This window comes from Haplochromis burtoni, unplaced genomic scaffold (genome assembly GCF_018398535.1).
Source record: "Haplochromis burtoni strain Fernald_Lab_line unplaced genomic scaffold, NCSU_Asbu1 Contig_138, whole genome shotgun sequence".
In the NCBI taxonomy this organism is placed as follows: domain Eukaryota; kingdom Metazoa; phylum Chordata; class Actinopteri; order Cichliformes; family Cichlidae; genus Haplochromis; species Haplochromis burtoni.
In genome coordinates, this window is record NW_024582499.1 from 898,909 (window position 1) to 917,088 (window position 18,180).

An 18,180-nucleotide genomic window follows, 5' to 3' on the forward strand; every position below is an offset into this window, starting at 1 on the left:
AAAACCTTCCCAGAAGAGTTGAAACTGTTATAGCTGCAAAGGGTGAGCAAACATCATTTTAAAGTCTATGGATTAATAGTGGGATGCCACTCAAGTTCATCATGTGAATAAAGTTCTGACTGAATATTTTATTATTTGTTGATGAACAGGTCGAGCCTAAAGCACTGTTATATTGAATTTTTGATTTTTCGATCTAAATGTTTTTTGGATACTACAGTAGTTAATCCCTCTGATTAAGTTGCATTTTAAAGTAACACTGTAATGTGAGGTTGGTGAGACAAGGCAGAATATGTTTGAAAACGGAACCGTCCATTAATGTTAACTGCACGGCACATTATGATTTTAAAGTGTGATCCTAGAAACGCCCCTGCTGAGCAGTATCACTGCATCACAGAAAAAATCAGAATAAAAGGAAAACTCTGATCAACGCTTGCAAAAACACAGAACTGTTTAGGGGGTTGGGGGGGGGCACTGTATCCAGCATCAATTCCCGAAGACGGCCACACCCACATTACATCCTGCATACTGGAGAACTACACCGACTAATGATACAGCATGGTTGCACCGAAAACCAACACCCAAGGAGTCGCTCCGAAGCCAAACCAATGGAAAACCCCGTTACCCGACACCAGGGATCTGGAGAAAGCAGTGAATACGGTCAGTGTGCTCATTTATGGAAACAAAAAACTGGATTACTGGTAAAAAAATAAAAAATAAAAAAAAAAAAACTACACGACGGAAGAAAGGAGCTGCGTTCAAGACGGAAATGCCCACTTGGGCATGACAGGAAGAAAATAAAACGATTAAAGATATAACGACCTTTTTCTGTTTGTTTGTTTTTTAACCTGATTTTCTTTCAAAGGCACTGATTCGAGACTTCGTGTAAACGAACAGACAAAACACGATTATATTTCTTTCTTCTAACAATCAAAAGCTTTTATCCAAATTGATCATGATAAATTATCAAGTAAAGAAGCTTAAGGTGTGATTTAATGATGCATTCAGGATTTTGCTGAAGCTTTCAAGGTAAACAAATATAAGCCGGATCATTGACCGCGGTGATGCGCAATTAAGCTCCCATCTTTCATGCTGTGCATATATATATATATTGTAACGTTCGCAAGCTCTCGAGCACCAGAAGGTTTGTTCTCACCACGGTTTATTGAGGAGGTACAGAAAAACGGGCCGTTAATCCCGAGGATTGTCCTCCGGTACAACTCACTCTCCAGCTCCCTAACAACAACAACAACAAGAGCCCCCTCCCATTCCTGCACACACTCAATGACTTCCTGCAGCACAACCAAATCACGTATCTTAAAAAAAAAAAAACTGACATTGAAACAAATAAAAACAAAATTAAAACTAAACCTTTTCAGACAATAAAACTAAGCTGATGTTTAAAGAAATCCAGCCTAAGAGAGGTGATTTCAGTGACTTTGAGCGTTGCATGGTTGTTGGTGTGAGCCACGTTGGTATTTCAGAAATTGCTGATCTGCTGGGACTTTGACACACGGATATTTCTAAGGTTTACAGACAACAATCTTAAAAAAGGGAGAAAACATCCAGTGAGAGGCGGTTCACTGTGGTAAAAAGCCTTGTTGGTGGCAGAGGTCAGAGGAGAATGACCAGGATGCTTTAAGCTGATAGAAAGGCGACAGGAACTCTCATGACTGCTCATTACGTCCAACCAACCAGTCCAAGCAGCTCAGTCACTGTGACTATTAATGGAGGCCATCCTCTGCGTCACACTGGATGTTCATATTCCTAAGGTGGTCGTGTGTGTGGGCACCTTACAAGAAGTCCACTATGTGTTTAAGTCACGGTTTTCTCTCGGGGACCAAAGCCTAACATTTTTATGCAGTACAGATGAACTGAATGAATTTCCTTATGAACTGAATTTTAGCTGCAGGTGTTTCTTCGTCATGTGACACTACGCTGGTTAAAATAGACGCTTTTCTGAACAGTTTCGATGGATGCTGGGGAGCACATTACCGGTACTTTCTGACCTCGCTCCCGGTCATTTGTGCAGAATGACCATGAACTGTTGACGTCAACTATGCAACAATTTGTTTTTGTGCTTTATAGAGAAGTTAGGAGAGAAGAGCATGTGGAGTATATGAGGTACTCCTACTGTGATGTGTGTGTGTTTGTGATATATGTAGAAGCTGGTGGCCCCCGCCATCCAACCCATCGGCCCCCACCTCCTCTTTGAGTTACACCTTTGCTTCATTGTCGCTGTGTTTGTTTTTATGACAAATATACACTGAATAATATAAAGACTGGAATTAATACTCAGTTATATTCAACCCAAAAGTTTAGGTCTGGTGGCCCTGCACCTCATTTACACCATATTTAATCTATATTTACAATATATACTTTGCGTATGTGCACAAACCCTTTGATTTGTGCTAAGGGTTCTTTCTGCAGCATTGAAGGTCCCAAAGAGTATAGAAGTCTACAACAACCATAAGAAGAAGGACTCTCCCTCCTATGGTGTCTCTTATGAATGCCCGGCCAATTTTAGTGATCAGGGTAGAAGGACATTTATCAGGGAGGGATGGTCCCTCAAACAGAGCTCCTGCAGTGCTACAGAGAGGAGAACCTTCCAGAAGGACAACAATTTCTGCAGCACTCCACCAATCAGCCCTGTATGGTCGAGTGGCCAGCTGGAAACCACTCCTCAATAAAAGGCGCATGACAGCCCACCTGGAGTTTGTCAAAATGCACCTGAAGGACTCTCAGACCATGAGAAACAAAACTCTTTGGTCTGATGAGATAAAGATTGAACTGTCTGGAGGAAACCAGGCACCGCTCATCACCTGGCCACTACCATCCCTTTTATTCTTTTAATTGGATCTAAAGGTGAGTCTACAGGTGCCCAGCTGGACCAAGTTTATCATTTTGACCCTACATCTGGAATGTAAACGGATGCTGGGTTTGAATGAACTAGCTGAAAGCTTTTATAAAAATGTGTTTTGTTTTTGTCATTTTTGTTATTGACTCTGATGATCTGACGTCCCTGAATAAACGTGCACGTGAACAGTGGGTCATTAGTCTTTCTGTTTTTCACCATGCTGCTAAAATGAAAATATTTTACCTGCTGCTTTTTTTTTTATCTGCCTGTCTGCAGCTGGTGACCCGAGGTCGGTTTGGGGTGCTGAAGGTTCCTCTGGGCTTCATTAAGGTCCTACAATGGGTGAGTCCATCAGACCAACAGCTGCACCACAAAAACTGCAACCACAGCACAGATGTGTAACTGAGTTCACGTTGATGTTTAAAGCTCGGAAACATCATAGGCAGAATTTAATAATTCACCATACGGGAAAGCACGAGTATCATCATATGAAGAGTTTATGCACATCTGCATAACACAGGACTTTGGACACACACACATGAAAGACACTTTTATGGTCTATATCAATATATTCTTAGTTTGTTGTAGAATTCTGAATGCCGCTTTTATGATGCAGGTTTTAATGAGCGAGCTTACTTGTTACACAGAAACTGTAGATTCCAGCACACAGCAGGGGGCGCTGTAGGGAGAGGGTGGTGGCTTTAAACGTTTTCTTACTCTTCCTCTATGGAAAAGACACCGGTTCACTGCAGATTCAGATAACTTTGTATAAATTTAAGGGGGAAAACTTGACAGTATTTAATATAATTTAACTTAGTAACTTAATGGTGCGCTGATGTCTTTTTGCAGACTCTGTAGATCTTCCTGCTACCAGTGTTTGTTAATTGGACTCTTTTTTTCTTCTAAACTCTTTATAAACTGCAAATGAGGAGGATTCAATTCAATTTTATTTATATAAATCACAACAACAGTCGCCTGAAGGCGCTTTATATTGTACAATAATACATACAGAGAAAACCCCAGCAATCATATGACCCCCTATAGGCAAGCACTTTGGTGACAGTGGGAAGGAAAAACTCCCTTTTAACAGGAAGAAACCTCTGAGGCGGGGCCATCTGCCACAACTGGCTGGTGTGAGAGAAGGAAGACAGGATAAAAAGAGAAACCCAACCTACAGTACAGCCTTTATAAGCTGCATCATATTAAAGAAGTGCAGTGCTGTGCAAAAGTCTTGAGCCACCCCACACTTCTTGTAGTTCTCCCGGCCTCTCCCGTTTTTCTTTGAACATCGCATTGTTTCCCCTTACCTGACCATTTTCAGAGGAATGGGGTTTTTTTTGTTTTAAACTAATTAACACATAAATATGAATCATTCAAGCATACAAATGCACTCAACACAAGGGATGAATCAGTGTTGTATCTATGTGTAGCACAAAACTTTATTTTAAACTGCATCTTTAGGCAGTTTGATGCTTGCAGCTTGTCGAAAAAACACGTTTGTTCCAGTTTCTTTTGTTGAATCTACAAGAAAATTCCAAAGTAAAGTTTGACTAACTAAAATTTGGATTTTTGCACCAACTGCTAAAAGGCCAATTGTCACAATAATGTCAGAGATTCTTCAGTATTCCGATTTTAATTTGTCGCATTGCCAGAGGTTTTCTTTTCCACTGTAGGAGCTGAATTAATTTGTCAAAAGTACAAAAGCCCTGGGTGACACTCTGACGCAACTTGTTGTTATGAACTGAAGACACACAATAGACAAAATGGGAAAAAACAACAGGCTAAAATAAAGAAGATTTAATGGGATTGTTCCTTCAGTGAGCACGCCTACAATCTGTGCATCAGTTATTATAGTTTTGATGCATTTTATTTATACGTTTAGTGTCACTGTTAGTTTTAGTCTTTTTAATTATTTTTAATTTTTAATTATTATTGGAAATTAAGTATTCCAATAGAAACACAGCACGTTTTGTGGTGGGATTAAGATTATGTGTCTTTCTGCTCCTTTTTGAACATGTTATCATGATTGTTATGTTTGTTATATGATTTTAACATGTTTAAAATAAAGCCTTTTTAGTACAAAAGTAAAAATGAAATGCAGAGGCCTACTGCAGTTCAGGCTCACCTGAGCCCGCTCTGACTGTGAGCTGTTTCCACAGCTTGTGATGTGTTGTTGCTCTTTCTTCCAGCTCTTCGCCATCTTCGCCTTCTCCACCTGTGGCAGTTATTCCGGGATGTTCAAGATTGCGGTGGAGTGCAAGAGCTGGGTGCAGAGCGACCTCAGTATAGAGGTGGAGTTTGAGTATCCCTTCAGGTCAGAACAAAAAACTCTGTGAACTCTGAAACTGACTTTGACCTATTTAAAATTCTTTCAAATAGTATTTAGAGGATGCAGCACTATCCTGGTTTATTTAAATGATATCGGTCAGCCCTCCTGGGTGTTTTTTGTCTCTTTAGTGGTTCATTCTGAACATCAAAGCTCTGAAGTTATTATCTGCGTGTTAGTTATTGTTTATCACTTTGGTGAAAGATCACCTTCACTAACAGGGAAATTTTAAACTCCTCTGTCAGACTCCACCAGGAGTATTTCGATGCCCCCACCTGTAAGTCTGAGTATAAAGAACGGGTTTTCCTGACTGGCGACTACTCCTCCTCGGCCGAATTCTTTGTCACCATCGGCGTCTTCGCCTTCCTGTACTCTACGGCGGCTCTCAGCATTTACGTCTTCTTCTTTGAAAAGTACAAGGAGAACAACAAGGGCCCACTGATCGTAAGTACAGCCACCCGACTTCCCAGTTGACCTCTGAATAACCTCCCTCACTCTGTCTTTGTGCCGTTTCAGGACCTGGGAGTCACCGGAGTGTTTGCCTTCATGTGGCTGGTGAGTTCGGCAGCCTGGGCCAAAGGTTTGTCCAACGTGAAGACTGCGACCAACCCAGATGAAGTCATCACTATGATCAATGCCTGTGAAGATGATGAGAACAGATGCCGTGAAGTCCACGACCCGGTTATGTCTGGATTGAACACCTCTGTGGTAAGACTTTCACTGGGCCTGGGCACAGCTCTGATCGTCATCAGGACGGGGAAACTCAGAACTTACTGGTGCCAACACTGGAGAGTCAGTACTGACCAATAAAGCACAGAATATTACTGAGAAACATCCAAAACAAAGAAGCCACAATTTTCAAATGTGATTCATTAACTAAACTGCAATTATTGAACTGAAAATATCAAAATGGTTAATAAATGAGGATCAAGCTTTCCTTGCACACGCTGCCAAAACCGATGTAAACTGATCGGCAGAGATCTTCTGACACACCCTCCTTACATTCTGCTGACGCCACCGACAATCACAAATGAAGGACAAGCTTATTGCTGACATTTATGTACGATTTTACTTCACTATTATAAAGAGACAGAAAAAGTGAGATGGCTTAGTGTCAGGTAGACAGACCTGTAAATTACTCCATGTCCAGGGTGCATAGCAAGAAAATATGCTGACATGGCAAAACCCTTGCTAGATCAGAGTAGCTGGTAATGTTGACTGTGGCATCATTAGACTAATCTCTGAAAATATGTTACATTTACTTATTTCAGCTAATGTTTGTACTAAAGAAAGGAGCTTTGAGGCTCAAATATCTGTGCATCCAAAAACATCCGAGTGTGACACACAATTTGTCTTTTAATGCGACCACACACTGAAGAACTGGTGGCCCTACCTGTCACTCAGTGTGGCTGAGTGACAGGTAGGTCATTCATACTTTGAAGCCATAATATAATTTAAAACATTGATACTTCTTTTTAACTCCTCCCCAGTAACATTTCTAAAAGGTGAAACTGGCTATGGAAACTAAACCCTTTTGTAAACATGATATTTTCTACTGCAAAGGTGTTTTAACATGGAAGTCTGTTGGGATTGACTAGTTTCTGGAGTGGGCTTCGAGTGGCTATTAGAGAAACTGCAACTCTAGCAACAAAAATCTGCCTGAATTTGAATTTGAGAACTTTGGAACGTTCTTCGTTAAGATGTTTCGTAATGTCCCATAATTTCATTGTGCTTGTACAATGACAATAAAAGGTTTTTCTATTCTATTCTTCTATTCTGTGTTGATAAAGTTTTGAATCTACATCTAAACGGAGACTCCAGGGTTGACCTTCACTGTCTCCCATCTCAGGCATTTGGTTTCATTAACCTGGTGCTGTGGGCGGGAAACCTCTGGTTCATCTATAGGGAGACGGGCATCATCGCTGACTCCGTGTTGGCTCCGCCTCCTCAGGAGAAACCTGCTGCACCTGATGCCCACGTCAAGCAGGGGGCCAACGAACAAGAAACATACACCAACAAACAGGCAGGCCACTCACCTGACTGCAGCCAGGAGGGATATCCCCAGGTGAGAAGACAATGCTCAGGAAACAAAATGCTGCAGCAGGTAAACGCACACCTGAAGGTCTGTGACTAGATGATGTGATGCTAGTTAATCAAAGATTGATTAGCTAGCTACCTTTGACTGCATTGTTGCCACAAGGGGTCGCTCTGCATGTTTTATTTTGGCTCCTGATGACTTGCCCGAAATCCAAACATTTCATAGTTACAGCCATCAGTTAAGTAAATAAACCGAACTAATGAAAATAATGATTAGTTACAGGCTGAATTTGTCCTGGTTTTTGTTTTGTTTTCTTGCCTCCTCCAGGACGTGCAGTACAGTCAGGGCTCCAACCAGCAGGGGGCGCCGACTTCCTTCTCCAATCACATGTGAGCTGTGAGGAAGAGGGTGAGTCAGTGAAGTATGTTTAGTATATTTTACATGTGGCACTATATAGATTATAGCACTTTGAATTCATTTCTTCTTGATTAATCAGTAACTTGATTCTTGTTAAAAAACAAAAACAAAAAAACACGAACTAGAGCATCCACACACCAGGGGGCGCTGTAGCACTAAAAGAATAAAACTTGATTTTAAGAGTTTAGTGTTATCCTGTCTGAGGTTTAGAACCAGAAGTTTTCATGTTTGAACTAAAAGGTGGAGTGCAAAGGTATCAACTAGCTAGCATAATAGGTTAAGCAAGCTGCATCCTGAGACCGTTAAATATGCCTAGTATCGTGTTCGTGTGGTGTGTATTCTTGTACAAATATATGTTCATTCAAATCATGCTGATGCAAAATATTTAATCTTTTTTTTTTTTGCTTAATGATGCTTTTTTTGAATTCCCTGACGCAAAACATTCAAACTTTTTAGGTCATGATAATTTGAGAAGTTGCTCTTATATGAGAAAATGTCTCCAGTTTGTTTCTCTTTCACAGGAAGCGTCGTAACAAGCCAACAGTGAGCCACCTGCAATCTACCCACAATGCAACACTCCATGGAGATCGATGAGGAAAAAGAGGTTTAGATGTTTACCATAACAAACTGATGTATAAATAATTAATAAAAGCTAACCACCAAGACATCCATAACAAATAGTAACCTGTAACCAGTGACAGTGCTGATAGGACTCACACACATTAATCAGTTGTATTGAATAGATCACTTTGAACAAATATATAACACATACTGAACTACTTCTTATTTAGTGCTAATCTGCCCTATCCACTGTTACATGACCTGCTATATGGTGTATATCTATATGATAATGGTGTTCTGCCTGCTTATTATCTGAATGTATCTGCAGTCTATATGGTTACTGAATCGTATATGAACATGAACTCACTGACAATCATATTAGACTTTTGCAAGAGCATTTATGCTTTGTAACCAACACTTTGCATTTGTTTTGTGCACAGTTTAAAACGTGTTTTTAAACGGTAGAAGGATGGATCCAGAATCTTGAATGAGTTTTAATGGTGTAATAAAAGAAAGTTTGACACATTTAAAAACAAGCTTTTGCGCTCTCTTTGTTTCGTCGGCTGTTTGTGGAAGTTCAATAAACTGATCTGTTATGAACTCTGCTCTTCTCTGGTTGTCATTTTTGAGTTTTAAACTTCTTTTCGACAAAAGTTTAAAGAATGAATCTGAGTTGAAGGTGGTCTCTACCAGGAGGAAGTGAGAGTGGCCCAGAGGTCGATGATCCAGAGGGGATCAGAGCATCCGCCTCAGAGTGCTGGGTGGTGCGTGTTTAGATGAGATTTTGTTTAAAGCGGCGACAGGGATTTGGGATATTGTATGTGTTTTGTTCATATGTAGAATGATGTGGCTGTCAGTAGAAAATGTCCAAACAAAATGTCAACTATTGTGATTAAATAAGAGAAATCGTTTTGAGAAGAGAATGTAGTTTGAAACCTGGCCAAACGCCATAGTGCCGCACCCACTAGAGCAGGGGTGTCAAACTCCAGGCCTCGAGGGCCGGTGTCCCGCAGGTTTTAGATAACACCCTGGGTCAACACACCTGAATCAAATGATTAGTTCATTACCAGGCTTCTGGAGAACTTCAAGACATGTTGAGGTGGTTATTTACCTTTAAATCAGCTGTGTTGTATCAAGGGCACATCTAAAACCTGCAGGACACCGGCCCTCGAGGCCTGGAGTTCGACACCTGTGCACTAGAGCGTCTGGCAAAAAATCTTTGCCAAATCAAACGAGTCGTCAAAAATCAGCCTGTCAGGCCCGGGCTGGCTACAAATGCCTTTGGCGCTGTTGGCCTACAGGGTGTCAATGAAAACTGTGCTGCTGTTAGCCAAAGACAAAGGAAAGAGGAGAGGGGGGTGGCATGTTAGGAGGCAGTGAGAGAGAAAGAAAGGTGAGAGCAGGGATTTTAAATGTTGATGCTTGAAGTCAAATGGCTAATGTTGAATGCTGAAAGAGAGGAATTCTGGAGTAACTGGATGAAGTGGTAGAGAAAGGGTTAAAGGAACAGAGGTAATGAGGTCATCATTGTCAAGAAGAAAAGGAGAGTGAAGGCAAAGACAAGGCTTAAATGATGAAAGCTGAAGACGGAAGAATTTGGCGACAGTTCAGGGAAAAGACTGAGTGTTAGTGACGAGTTACTAGATAACTGAGAAAGTACAGCTGATGTGGTGAGAGAAACTGCCAAGAAGGTGTTCGGTGTATGCAAGAGGGCAGGAAGACTTGGTGGTGGAATGAGGAAGTACGGAATGTGATGGAGGTGTAGAGGTCGAGCTGCAAAAGGATGTGAGCCAGGTTAGAGTGGTTAAGGATAGAGATGGAAGTGAATAGAGTGAGCTGAGAGGTTGTAAGGAATACTATGATGTGCTCAAGATTGAAGAAAATGAGAGAGGAGAAGTAATAGCAGAAAGTCAATGAATCTGGAATTTCAGAGGATTATTTGAGGAGGACGTGAGGGCAGCTGTAAAAAGGATGAAGATTGTGCTATAAAAAAAGGAAGTGTTTCTGTTAAAAGCTTCCTCCGTGGCTTTCTGCCCTTTGACAGGATCTCAGTTATTGGCTATAAATCTTCAGATGGATGTTTTAGTCAGTGAGCTGTTTTGGAGTGTTGCTGCTTTTCTTTTACGTTTGTTTTTATTTGTCTTCCGCCAGCCAATCAAATGTTTCTGTGAAAAAAAGTGATCCTTCCTTTTCTTTTTCTTCTTCTTGGGTCAGTCTTTTCGTCTCCATTGGTGCATCTTTTGGTTCTTCTGTGTTTAGTCTGTTGTGTCCTTCTCTTCATCCTTAGCAACTTCCATATATCCTTCTCTCCTTGTTATGGAAATACATACTTCTTTGCTTTGGTTCTTATATTACCTGTTCCTTATCTCCTCGTTTATTTAATTCCTTATCTCTGTAGCTACTTCTTCCACACTATTTCTTATTTCTTTCCTTCGTCATGCCGCCCCTTACGTCCTAATCTTAATCCTTGCCCCTTTTTGTTTTATACACTTTATATCCTTTTCTCCTCGTGTCCTTTTCCCATTTTCCTCCCTCACCCCCTCTTTCCTATTTCTTGCATTCCCTTATGTACTGATTTTCTTACTTGTCCCATTTCTTATTACCTTCCTTATCTTATTTATTTCCACTTTTTACATTTGTTTTCTCCTCCGTTGTCCCTTTGTCTCATTTCTGAAATTTTATTCCCGTATTTTATTTTCTTGTGTCCACATCGACCTCCTTACTTCAACTCCTTCCTTATGCCCTTACAGCCAAACTTATCCCCTTTTAAGAACTTATCGCTTTCTGTGTCTTCTTATCTCCTTCCTTATGTCCTTCAATTATTTTTTTCTCCCACCTTATTCACTCCCATAATTCTTAGTTCTTCCATTTTTCATCACATCCTATTTTGTCCTCTGTCTTCTGTTATTATCTTATTCCATCTCAAAATCCCTCCCTGTCGCCTCCTTCTCTTTCCTTTCTCCTCTCGCCTTCTGTCCTGAGTCATCGCTCCTCCCTCTCTCTGTTCCCTCCCCCCTTCCTCCCTTTTATCAGAGGAGTGTCTGCATCCTGCCTCAGTGTGTGTTTGTGTGTGTGCTCGGCCTGTAGCATGGCGTCTCTCGGCCTCCTGCTGCTCAGCACTGCTCTGATCCACACCACTCAGGTAAGGACGAGTCCCACCGACGGCACACACACATACAGAGAGAGAGAGAGCATGTTTACATATGTGTCGCATGTGTGTTTATCCAGCCATTCATCTCCACGGTGCTGCATCATCACGGTAACCTGACACTGATGCAAAACAATGTCACTGCTGTTTATCTTCTACCTGTCAGCACACACACACACACACACACACACACACACACACACACACACACACACACACACACACACACACACACACACACACACATCTGTATGTGTGCCTGTCTTCTGTTTTCTACTTCATTGATTGGGTATTGATTAACAGATGAGGGAAATCAGTGCAGAGAAACTGAGATGTTGTGAGGCTGCGGCATCTACGTGAAGATCAAACTGAGTTTTAGATGTTCGGAGAGAACCAGAACCAGGTCAGAACCAGGTCAGAACCAGGTCCAGGGTCTGCGTTTGGACCCTCAGATGCATCATTTCACCGTGGGTCCTCTCAAAGATAGCAGGACAATCATGAGTCTATTTTTGTGTGTGGATGTGTGTGTGAGTGTGTGTGTGTGTGTGTGTGTGTGTGTGTGGGTAGCTGCTGTGTCAGGAAGAACATTTCGTTTCAGCTGCTGTCACCATAGCGACAGGAGACGGTTACCCACAGCAACACGGCCGTAGATTACACAGGATACAGCAGGTCTCCTGACACATAATGACTGCTCTGCGTGTGTGTGTGTTTGGCCTGACGCTGTGTGTGTGTGTGTGTGTGTGTGTGTGTGTGTGTGTGTGTGTGTGTGTGTGCACTGCTGTTCATTATTTGTGAGGACAGGGTTTGCTTCCCTGAGCATACAGACCTAAATGACTGAGCGATAATAGAGATGAGGTTTATTGTCTCTGAGGGAAAATTTATATTTGGTCTCACGGCGCTGTGACAATAAAGTTATGTAATCTTTATTCAGTATGTGCACAACAACACAACTGCACCTGTACTGCACACAGTGCTCACTTTGTTACCGAGGTTTAGACACTGACATCATCATCCTGGACTTTAATTTTTAAACATGTTTTAAAGACTCACCGACAGATCCTGGCGTGGCGGTCTGTAGGTGATAAGCAGCTGTGTGCTGTCACCCGGGGGGAGTGTAAAACATGTACGGAACAGCTTACAACATGGGCTGCTCTTGTTCATGTCCTTGCTTTTGGTGCTCCTTCAGCTTAGAGAACAAATGTTGTTTACAAAGAACATCCTGAGCAAACCGTCAGTTCTCTGCTTTTACCTGCCCTTTTTCAATCTGACCTTTTCATGCTTATGATAAAGTGCTGCCATTCTCTTTACTGGTCTAGTCCAACAGCGTTCGACCTGTGCATAATGTCATGCACTGTTAACTTTTGTGGGACTTATGGTCCCATTATGGTGTCCGTTTACATACCTGTTTGGCTACACAGACATGTAGGTTGTGGGAATTCAACCAGCACGTTGATCGACATCAGTAACGTTATAGATACGTAGCTTCTATCTAACTACTACAGGGTAACGACTGAAAACAACACATTCTGCTGAGACCCCTCACTTCCAGATAAATATGAGGGTTGTGATAATAAAGCTTGATTTTGTGTAAAAACAGTTAGAGTGGCTTATTTTGCCCATCTCCAGCATGACACATCTGCATGATTCAGTCCAAATTAATTCTTTTTGAACCTTTTACTGGGTCTTTATGCTGCCCATTAGTTCATCCTGTCTGACACAAGATCTTTTCGCTCCTCTCCCATTAAAAGCTTCTTCCTTCTTACTGTAGCGCCACAGAAATATGAAAAATATGATGATTCTTTCAGAGCTCAGGTTTCTTGGTTGCTTCACTTCCATGAGGAACAAAGTGACTTTCACAGTCATGATGAGTACCACAGACAGACAGAGCACAACTCTGAAACAAATGCATCTCATTAGAAATATGAGTTTCTTTTTAAGGGTTGCGTGATCAGGTATCCAGGCAACCGAGAAACCTGAGCGCTGAAAAAACATCTAATACTATTTTAACCCAAACCATGATCTTTGTAATTCTAACCAGGTAAAGCTAACAAACCAGCAGGTCAGAATAAAAATAAACAGCAAATAAAAATGCGACCTCGGTCAGCTCACAGAGACGGTGTATTTTCATTGGATCATTGGATTGTGGGAACTATAGACTCTCCTGGCGCCCCTGCAGCCACCTAACATGGAATTATTTTGCTCTTTAACTTTGGAAGAACTTCACTTTTCTTTATAATCACGTTTCACCCATAGATGATTGTGGATTCAGGGTCTGAAAGATGGATGCAAGTGTCTTAAACATGCATTCTTTCCAATAGCCAGCAGGGGGAGACTCTTCAGGTCTCAAACCTCAGACTGGTTGTATTAAGTATATGTGAAATTGGACCTTTGCTTCTTTGGTTTGTGACCTCAGTAAACATTGTCCTTGTGCGTTTATGATCTCAGTTAAGGCTTATTTATTGGTGTCAAATGGTAGGATAAAGCAGGGTGTAATTTGGACACCTGCCTCGTCTTTGGGAAGTTACGATGCTATGAGCTGTCATCTTATGAAAATGGAATATCTGAGCAGAATCCATAACACATCTGCTGGACCTGTGTTTTTCCATACGGTGCACAGTTCAGTCTGGAAAATGGTGAAAGATCATATATGATGTGAAAATGTGGACATTTTGGCTTAATATGACTAAATTCTCCCTCCGTGCTGCACAGAAAGCAAAGAAAAGCTCTTTTTTAGGTTTTTATGCTGATGTTTTAATCTCCCAGAGCGCCGTGTCAGAGCTGCTCTAACGTTTGCAGAAAATACTGGATCCCACAGTGAGTCAGAGAGTTATTCTCCTCAGAGGGCTCATTACCTCCTCCTCCTTCATCTCTTCATCACGCCGCTGTCTCACCATTGCACAGAGCCACAGATACAACCCTCCTCCTCTCCGGAATAAGCTGCTCTGCTGCAGGCGGAGACATATTATCATCGTAAATCAGTGTTAGTTCGAGAACTCTGACACATCTCGGCTGGAAATTAAAGCTGCTGCAGCAGGATGAACCCGGATCTGTCTGCTGCGATCGCCTGGCATGGAAGATTTAATCATCTCACAGTCAAAGCGACAGCTTCTTTCATGTGAAAGAAGCTGTTGAAGCATTTTTCTCTCATGCTTCCATTAATCCTGAGCAAAGATTGCTCGCAGCCTATTCAGACTCTTCATACTGAGGAGCAGTTTTAGGTACTTTACCCATGAGTCGCTCTATATCAGCGCAGATGCACTGATGTGTAACTGTCACTTAAGCATTAAACGTCACATCTGCCAACATAACTGTCTCCCAATGACGAGGATTAGCACATTTCATTCAGACACTTATGACAGAAAGATGCCTGCCTAGATTTAAGCAGCAGAGTATAATTAGAGGTGATCATTTGGCTCATCATTCTCTGAAAATAAGAGATGCACAGGAACTGGGAAGTGAAAAGTAAATATCCCCTTGGAGCCTAGAGGTTGATGCCAGGGGTGGAGGAGTGGAAACACCAGGTGGTGCTGCAGAATATATTACCAAATTTGGATGGCGTGTTCAGTACAAGCATGTTTGTGTGAGATGTAGCACAGATGTTTTTTAAAAATAGTAGATTTAAAGAATGTTTTATTTCTTAATAAATGGTGGATATTTGTATGAAGCATGGTTAAAATTTGAAATAATGAAGTCAGAGCATGAAAAATGATCCCTGTGAGCCAAAGGCTCAGACTCCAAACTGCTCTAAATGCTCTGCCTTTTCCCCAGATGACACCACTGATATGGGATATCTCTAATATAGCTGTCTCCGACACAGCTCTGGCTATGAGCACAGATGTTTGGGAGGGGCAGCCAATCAGAAGAAAACTGGATAAAAGCACAGGAGAAATGAACTAAAACCAATATAAGATGAATGGTGATTATGGTGGCAAAGCTACTGTAATTGAGTATGAGAAGAAAAATATGGAGCTGTGAATCTGCATGCTAGGTTCACCGTTATTACCACAAAGCCTTATTTATTATTAGCATAATTAGTTGAAAGCAGCTCAAAGAGCTTTTCACAGCAACGTGTGGTGGTGAGATCCATCTCAGTTGCACATCTAAGTGGTAACTCGAGTATTAATTGCAATGTGAATACTAAATAGAAGAACAATAATTTCTCAGTGCAATCATACAGCCAGCACTGCTGCTGAGTCACTGTAAGTGCAGCTCACTGATTAATATCACCGTGGTCTGAGAGTCTGATATAAATGCGATCACCCCGAGGCCTCAGACAGCTCATCGATAACCCTCTCGGCTGTCTTTCATCACTGCATCAGTCCTCCTCGGTCTCACACACACTCACTTAGGAACAGAAACTGCTGCGTCACATCTGTTCTCACACCTTTCCTTCCTTCTGTGAACATTTCGACACTTTGTGGAGAGGGAAAGTTAGCTTTCTATCATCCGCTCATTGGTTAAATCAAGATGAAAAGGAATTATTCTCTCTTAAGTAAGAATCTCATTGAAAGCAAATCAACCACAGGGAAATCGAACTCCTGACCTTCAGCACTAATGAATATTGAGTTAACTAACCGATTAACACTTTAAGGAGACTGCTTCAAAGATTTATAATGTTGACATCCAGGCACATGGAGAGAAGTCAGTTCACAACACAAGGACATGATTACATGTATACATGCATATTTTTTGTGGCTCTCTGATCACAGCTAGTTCATATCAGTGGTGCTACATCAAAGGAAAAGCTCTGTTTGCAATAACCTGATCAATATTTCTTGCTTTGTAAGACACAATCTGAAAGGACCGTAACCATGGAAACAACATCAAGATCTGTACGTCCTTGGTGCAGTTTTGCAGGGGACACAACGTTAATGTTTCAGCCTCGTTTGCTTGGTGGGTGCTGCACGGATCAATATCGGGCACTCTGTTTTTCAGCTTCCACGTGCTCTGTATGCCGATGATGTTGACATGTTCACATATGGAGGAAAGAAGCTGAGCAATTAGCTGTTAATCTGCCACATATAATGGACAAAGTTTCAAATTAGCTCAAGTGAAAGTCAAGTATTTATGTTGGTGGTGATTATTTCATACCTTATTTAATATCGTTCGTATCTACCTGCTCAGTTACTGAAAAGGGAAATTAGCTACTCGCTAAATCTGACAGAAGGCATCTGTTCTTTCATGAGATGGATTTTATTTTTAATCCCTGAGAATAAAAATTTAAGTTTATCTAAGCTGTAACTTCTGGTCTGTCTCCCTCAGTCTCTACCTGCAGCTCGTGCTGGGGGCCACGGCTTGGATGTGTCAGTGGGTGGAGTCAGACGCCAGCGCAGAGACCTCCCTAACATGCTGCCTTATGAAGATCAGATGATGTCATATCCTGCCATGCAGGGAGGAGGCAGGGCCAATGACCTGTACTACCAATCAGATGACTGGAGGGGGCGGGGCTTGGACCAGGCACTGCAGCGATTGGTGGAGAGAGACCAGAGGAAGGAGCAGGAAGAGGAGCAGCGAGCGGGTTAGGAAACTTTAATCCTTTCTTTTATGTTTTTATTGAGATTTTCATTTTCAGGGAAACTTTGTTTACTTTTTTTAGTGTTTTACATATGAACAAAAATTCTGACTTTGTACTAGAAATGTTCATTAATTTATTGGTAAAAAATACAATATTTTGTCTTTGTTTCCTCACATCACTTCAATTATTTGCATTGTTAACGTTTCTCCGTATCAGTTTATCATCAGTATACTGATTTAGGCAAAATGAAAACCAACTTCTAAGTACACCAATCAAATATGTCCACAGCCTACCTGGCAGCTCTGCTCCGCCTACTGAGCGAGGCAGAGAGCGCAGGACTGGTCGGTCCGGGTGACGTGGAAGTGGTCGAGGAGGAGGAGGATGAGGAGGATGATCAGGGCCCCACAAGGGACTTCCAGGGTCCTGCTCCTGCAGACTACGATGAGACTGCAAGGGGGATGAGCATGGGGAGGCCCCGGGCCGCTTGGTGGGGCCTTGTGGAGCCCCAGCTTGCTCAGGCCCTGCTTGACAGGTAAATTTTAGTTTCATGCTGAGAATCTGTAGGAGACAGAAAAAGTAATCAATAATAATAAAGCATGATTTTCTCAGGATGGATCCCCGGCTCGCTCAGACGCTGCTGGAAAGAGCGAAACAGGAGAGACGTCAGCAGGCTGGACGAGTCGCATCAGGACTGAGCCGAGACCAGGAAGCCCTGAGGTGAGCTCACCAATTTGTTAATGGATAAACGATGGATCAGTCCGCTCCACCTGCAGCTTTACAGAGTTCTTTTTTAAAAATCAGTCCACTGTAACTGTGAGTTTAATTATTAAATGAAAGTACTTTGAAAAGAAAGAAATGGAGAGAAAGAATCAGAATATTTTAAAACAATGTGAACAAAGTTTTAATTTAGCATGACTAATTACAGAATGAATTAGTTTTCTCTGAATGAAAGTTTTCCACCCTAAAATATTGAAATGTTTTGATTATTTTTAGACAAATATTTGAGACATCTATATTTGTGTCTTCCTCTATTCACATATTAACACTTATTGAGAACATCCAAAGGTTTACAGGGAAACAGGGTTTCAAAGTGCTTTACAGAGACATTAAAAATCCAAAACAAATAAAAAGCATGATTTAAGATGGGAAAAAAAGAAAGAAAGGAACAGTAGATAAAATCAGTAGTTAAAATGTAACTTTTGAAATTTAAGCTTAAAAGTAAAACAGTGCTTTACAGGATTTGGTGCTTTAGTCAAATGCAGCTGAGAACAGGTGAGTCTTCAACCTGGATTTAAATAAACTGAGTGTTTCAGCTGATCTG

General features: G+C 41.5%; 2 protein-coding genes across 5 annotated transcripts in view; both read left to right on the forward strand.

The window, feature by feature from the left end:
• The first annotated feature begins 457 nt into the window (after nucleotides 1–457).
• On the forward strand, nucleotides 458–8,796 carry LOC102305513 (synaptophysin). Of its 4 annotated transcripts, none has more exons than XM_042224446.1 (8): nucleotides 458–657; nucleotides 3,131–3,196; nucleotides 5,044–5,168; nucleotides 5,426–5,624; nucleotides 5,697–5,888; nucleotides 7,030–7,245; nucleotides 7,546–7,639; nucleotides 8,139–8,796. In XM_042224446.1, exons 1-7 carry the CDS (start codon nucleotides 556–558, stop codon nucleotides 7,609–7,611), a joined length of 966 nt encoding a protein of 321 aa, XP_042080380.1. In that variant the 5' UTR covers nucleotides 458–555; the 3' UTR covers nucleotides 7,612–7,639; nucleotides 8,139–8,796. The 4 variants fall into 4 exon arrangements, with proteins under 4 accessions (XP_042080380.1, XP_042080381.1, XP_005931191.1 ...); XM_042224447.1 differs by having other exon boundaries at nucleotides 8,157–8,796; XM_005931129.3 differs by having other exon boundaries at nucleotides 459–657; nucleotides 7,546–7,626.
• A 2,409-nt stretch (nucleotides 8,797–11,205) lies between these two features.
• pcsk1nl (proprotein convertase subtilisin/kexin type 1 inhibitor, like) overlaps nucleotides 11,206–18,180 on the forward strand; it is a 9,363-nt gene continuing 2,388 nt past the window's right edge. The window contains exons 1-4 of the mRNA XM_005931126.2: nucleotides 11,206–11,338; nucleotides 16,607–16,862; nucleotides 17,148–17,391; nucleotides 17,469–17,576. Coding sequence (XP_005931188.1) covers nucleotides 11,285–11,338; nucleotides 16,607–16,862; nucleotides 17,148–17,391; nucleotides 17,469–17,576 — 662 coding nt within the window. The 5' untranslated portion in view covers nucleotides 11,206–11,284. The remainder of the gene's footprint in view (nucleotides 11,339–16,606; nucleotides 16,863–17,147; nucleotides 17,392–17,468; nucleotides 17,577–18,180) is intronic.

What these genes read in the sequence shown, in the direction of transcription:
- LOC102305513 (XM_042224446.1), top strand. Translation starts at nt 556, where the DNA reads ATGGTTGCACCGAAAACCAACACCCAAGGAGTCGCTCCGAAGCCAAAC. An exon ending in TCATTAAGGTCCTACAATGG is followed by an intron (nt 3,197 to 5,043) that starts GTGAGTCCATCA and finishes TCTTTCTTCCAG; the next exon opens with CTCTTCGCCATCTTCGCCTT. An exon ending in CTGGATTGAACACCTCTGTG is followed by an intron (nt 5,889 to 7,029) that starts GTAAGACTTTCA and finishes CTCCCATCTCAG; the next exon opens with GCATTTGGTTTCATTAACCT.